The sequence below is a fragment of the Nansenia antarctica genome (assembly GCF_963989245.1).
Source record: "Nansenia antarctica genome assembly, chromosome: 2".
Lineage (NCBI taxonomy): Eukaryota > Metazoa > Chordata > Actinopteri > Argentiniformes > Microstomatidae > Nansenia > Nansenia antarctica.
Window position 1 is genome coordinate 74,909,093 of NC_137675.1, and position 5,887 is coordinate 74,914,979.

The window sequence follows — 5,887 nt, forward strand, 5'->3', positions numbered from 1 at the left end:
CTGGCTCTTGCTTCATTAATGAGAGATGGTGCTAAGCTGTTTTTTTATTTTATTTTTTATGATTTATTTATGGGGTTTTCAGTTTTACAACACAAACACACAGGTACATCACAAACATATCAACAGAAAACAAAACAAACAAACAAACAAAAAAGTTAACAAATAATAACAATATTGATAAAAGAAAAACAATTACAACAACAACAATATATATTATCAAAATAAATGCAAAAGTAAAAAATAAAAAACAAAAAAATAAATAAAATAATAGTACAAAGGTCAGATAGGTAGTTGGGTAGTTAGGTCAAGGTCAGATAGGTAAATAGGTCGCTAAGCAATTTTTAACTGTTGGAGTCCAGGCTCGCAGGCTCTGTCTGTCACTGTCTGTTGGAGCCCAGGCTCTGTCTGTCACTCATGTTAACTAAATGCCGTAGCTGTGACAATGTCTCTGTGTCGGTGTGTGACAAATATAAGAACAATATTGCAAAGGTGACACACAACGAAATGAAACTAATGGAAGTTTCTCTCTCTCTCTCTCTCTCCCTCAGTCACCATGTTAGTTCTTCTAGCCGCAATCTTTCTTCTTCACATCATCTGCATCATCCTCCTCCTTGTCGCCACTATTGACAATGTAAGTACTCCCTCCCCTTCCCCCACAGTGTGCTGTCATACCACAGTATGGCTTAATAGCACGGTATGGCTTAATAGCACAATATGGCTTTATAGCACAATATGGCTTTATAGCATGGTATGGCTTTATGTGAGTGTGTGCACATTTCTAGCATGTCTGTAAAGTGTAGAAAACAAGAGATGAATTCATGCTGTGTTTGGCCCATGATGCAGTTCTGTCAATTTTCCACTTATGTTTCTTCAGCCACATTTTTTAGCTCCTTCCTGAGAGATCGTTGACAGACAATTTGGCCGGAATGTTATCACTGTGCGTGTGTGTGTATGTGTGTTCCTGTCATCATATCAGACCATCTACCTGCACGTACATGCACACGTGCATGTCTTAGGTTCAAAGTGTTCAAATAATACCTGCGGTGGTGATTGCCTCATAGCATACCTGTCAGCTGTGGAATTTCTGTGGTATTCTACGGATGTGCATTCCACCCATTGACTGTTGTTCCCGAGCCTGGAGACATAGACACATTTAGGACATAGACTAAACTACCTTCTCCTCTCCTCCTCCTCTCCTCCTCTCCTCCTCCTCTCCTCCTCTCCTCCTCCCCTCCTCTCCTCAGGCGTGGTGGGCTACAGAGACGATAGTGACGGATGTGTGGGGCAGATGGACACAAGCCGCTGGACTCTGGAGTTTCAACTCAACTCTCCCCAGTACCTATCCTGAAGGTACGCCAGCCAGATTATGTCTGAATTAATTCACATGTTTGGTCCCGTGGTTAATGTGGTTGACTATGGAGTGCACATAGCAGCACAAGGCAAGGGTGGATACTGACTCCACCTCATCTGTATCCTCCTCTCTTTAATTTCTAGAATGAAAGACATGTTTTAATCCATTCTCCTCAGAAAGAAGGCAGAAACGAATTCAATTAAACATACACACCCTGTCAGGCAAACTGACACGGCAGAGAAATAGCATTGTTTTTTGGTTGGGAAAAGGCCCCTATTAATTACCGTAGAATCTTAATTACTTTTTTGGGTTTTGTCTCAGCAAGCAGCAGATGTCTGAATAGAACATTCTCTCCTATAAATGTGCATTCACTCTGCACAGTTGAGAACAATGCTGAGTTTGACAGTAGTACAGCTAAACAGCTGTCAGCGTGAGTGTAGGGTAGGCCTGCCATCAAACCTGTCTTGTGAGTGTGTCCGTCAGCGGATCTACCACATATTAAATTGCCCAATGAGAGGTGGAACAATGACATAGTCTCAGAAAGGAAACTGGGCACATCGGTTGTGGTGGGCGCAGGAACAGGGTCGGGGGGGAAAGCGGGGGAGGGAGGGGAGGCTAGATCTTACAAAATGTCTCATGAAGTGTTTACCTACGGAGGTGCTCTCCTGTGGAAGATCCAAGAGGATTCTTTTACTGTATGTTTCTTAATGCAGGTTTATCTTTTCCATTGAACCTTTAGCTTATCTTTTCCGTTAGTTCAACTCATGACAGTCAGATTTAAAAACAATGTTTTGTGTAAATGTTGATATCTCCGAAAAAAGGAGTTACGCATTAGTAGTTGCTGTTTTCAGGGTGTGTCTGTGGGTGTGCCTATTCTGTAAGTAGTCCATACTCAGGCTCTCTCTCTCTCTGGCACCCTCTACAGAGTACCTCCAGGCAGTGCAGGCTAGCTCAATCCTAGCTTGTATATTCTCCATCCTGGGGCTCCTTGTGTTCGTGGCTCAGCTCTTCACTCTGGTCAAGGGGCAGAGGTTCACCTACTCAGGAGTCTTCCAGCTTCTAGCCTGTAAGTATCACCCTAGGATCTCTGCTTGTCTTCGATGTCTCTCTCGTATGTGTGTGTGTATGTGCGCATTCCTCTCTTTCTCTCTCTCTCTCTCTCTCTCTCTCTCTCTCTCTCTCTCTCTCTCTCTCTCTCTCTCTCTCTTTTTCAAAATTGCTTTAACCTTCAACCAGGCCATAGCCCTCATCACTGACTCCCCCCCCCCCCCTCCTTCCCTCCCTCCCTCCCTCCAGGCCTGTGTATCATGATCGCAGCCGCCATCTACACAGACATCTTCCACAAGAAGGAGAACGGCTGGTATGGCCACTGTTTCATCCTGGCATGGATTGCCTTCGGCCTCACCTTCATCTCTAGCATCACCTACTTTGTCCTGCGTAAGAAGACAGCGTGAGCGGGACGCCCCTGTGAGGAACACCTCTAGCTCAAACCAAGGACAGGTTCAATGTCATAGGCTCCGTTTTTTTTTTTATACAGTTCGATTCGAATATGAGTTCGACATAAGCAGAATAATATGTTTGAAATTATTTGATATATTTGATGTACTTGAGGTGTGTTTGGCAGCTTGCCGTGCATGCAGTGTGTGTACTTCTGAGAATATTTCAGAGCTTCCTTTATGTATGACACGGTCAAGTGCACCTCGTGTTTTTCAAATATTGTTTTTATTTCCTGCCTTGAATTTTGATAATGTTTCCCGGTTTTTGTTACTACAATATAAAAGGTGTCAGTAAAACTCTGTATTTACAGTGTAACTACATAGGGTTGGTAGCATGTACTTAGAACTGTTAAACCTAAAAAAGATGTCCAAACAAACTCAGCATTGAATTCTAAAGAAACAATTCTAGAACTAAAGGAGTTTCGGGATGACGTAAGCATACACATACATACATACATACATACATACATACATACATACATACATACACACATACATACATACATACGTAAGCATACATAAACAGCTTTAAACAAGTTTCAGTTATAAGTTCATGTACAATGTGTGCCTGCACTGTAGTTGCTCTGTACATGCCTAAGTACGTATGTATTACCATGTAAATATTTAGCTTTAATAACACCTAATATATACAGTAGAACAACCTAATTTGTTTAACTTAATACAACGTATAGCCCTAATATATCCAGGAGGACGGAAGAGGATGTTAGAGATCGGAAGAGCCTCTAGAGGTTGATAGATTCATCATAGCAGACTCACTCCTACTCCTGAACTATTTCTGCTTACACTTGATTTATATCTCAATTAGTCCCGGAACAAAACAAGCCCAACACACTCACAACCAGAGAGCTGAATGGATATATGCCTCGTGCTGCAAACAGAATCCAATTTTGGAACAGTTGAAATGATCATTCCTCCCTTTGACTAACCACCTCTCTGCGGAGTGTGCAGAACAAGGCTACGTACCAAAATAACGTTTTGTCATTGTCCTTACTTGGAATGGAACATTAGCACTAACCAAACTGCTATCTGAACGGCTCCCCTATTTTTTTGTTTTGTGATTATTTTAGCCAACTTCTATGATAAGCTTTCAACCATCTGTCTTTTTAACTACCCCCCCCCCCCCCCAGACACCCAAAGACAGACAGACAGACAGACAGAGAGACAGACAGACAGACAGACAGAACTTGAGTGCCTTGAATCTACAAAGTATGTTTTCACTGCACATTCAGATATATGTGTAAATATAATGACATTTTAGGATCCTCATTATGCTTTGTATGTCTAATGCAATTTTATTTTTGTTACTGTTTTTTCCTCATTATGACAATGATAATTTGTATTAAAACTTTAAATCACATGTTAACTGTTGTTGTTGTTGTTGTTGATGATATATTAATCATCTATCAAAGAGGACAGGAACAGAATTGATACTCAAAAACTATTGCACAGTACTGTATTGTCTACAAATTGCTCCAATGAATTAAACTCATTAATTCTCACCCAGCTTTATTGACAACTTACAATGTAATCAGTTATTTCATACAATGATTTCCATAAGTATTGGAAAGAAGAAGCATTTTGTCTTCTTTTAGCTCTATACTCCAACATATGTGACAAGGTCCGGTGAGAAGTCACAGATTATGAACGTACATATTGTAAGCTTTCAAATGCTGTGTCATACATTGAAATATGAAAATAGTTGAAGAAGATATGCTTATTTGAATGTTGGTACACCTTAAACCAAATATCGGAGAAACTCGCTCTGAATGAAAACACATGCAAAACAGCTGCTTGTAGCTCGCAGCTAAAAAGGAACATCGTTATGAATATTATCATATTTTCTAACTGCATGTTTAGCACATCACAACATGCTGATAGAAGATCAACATGCTAAAAACACATAACTAAACATAATTAGATGATCACACAGTCCTTGCTTTTGAACATGTCCTAAAACCTATGTTTGTTTACAAGCCATGTATCACTTACCCAGTAGCCTATGGCAAATGATACAGTGAATCCAATTCACAAATTCTAAGTATTTAGTGATCCTAAAACTGTTGTTTGTTATATCGAGTGGGCACTTCAACATGTATACTTTCGTAATATATATTTAAAAAATGTTTTGGTCATTTGGGGGATTTGCCGACATGCAGACCTTTTCATCAGACCGGGTCACTATTATTTTGGGGATTTGGTCCATAATCCTTTGCATGCAATAACTGCCTGAAGTCTGTGACCCATTGACCCCCACCAGGCACTGGGTATATTCTCTGGTGATGCTCTCTCTGGCCTGTACTGCAGCCATCTTCAGTTGTTGTTTTGAGGTCTTTTTGCCTAACATCTTATTATCAGGAAAATAAATGTTCAATTGGATTACAGTGGGCAATCATTTGAAATGTACTGTCTTCTTTTTTTATTACAGCTTTGATGCCCAGATGGGATGGGAAGGAACTACGCCGAAGTCCCACTAGATGCTTTATGGACTATAATGATAAATGCATGCACACGGACAACATTATTATTTTTTGCCATTCTATTATTGTATTGCTCAATTGTATCTTGCCTAATTTTTTCCATTGCCATGAATTTTACTCTCTTGTACTTGTAATGGGACGTAATAAACTTTTGGCACACATGGCAATAAAATGATGATGAATCATGAATCTTGAATTATTATTATTATTATTATTATTATTATTTAGCTATTTAAACGTGTCAGCCCTTCAATTTTGCTTCCTGAGGGTTAGCTGACAACCCCACTGACAGATGACAGGTAGGTAATGACAGGTAGTGTAATGGGGGAGTGGTTGTCTTGAGGGTGTGGTTGTCTTGAAGGAGTGATTAGGGTGGAGTTAACCAGCTATTGTTCCCACCCATTACCTCTGTGAAAAACGTCTCTGAAGAAGTTTGAGGCTAGATATCTCAGTACGGTGGTTCAGGGGGTATCACCATTAAACTATCCATGACTTCTTCAACTTGTTTCAGATTTCAATGTATGACACATAATTTTAAAGCT

At 40.1% G+C, this 5,887-nt stretch overlaps 1 protein-coding gene across 1 annotated transcript; it reads left to right on the plus strand.

The window, feature by feature from the left end:
• Positions 1 to 553: 553 nt before the first annotated feature.
• Positions 554 to 2,805, plus strand: LOC308151363 (epithelial membrane protein 1; the record flags this gene model as incomplete). The annotated part of the gene is made up of 4 exons (XM_080524223.1): positions 554 to 631; positions 1,245 to 1,350; positions 2,277 to 2,417; positions 2,648 to 2,805. 4 exons carry the CDS (start codon positions 554 to 556, stop codon positions 2,803 to 2,805), a joined length of 483 nt encoding a protein of 160 aa, XP_080380349.1.
• Between the last annotated feature and the right edge of the window lie 3,082 nt (positions 2,806 to 5,887).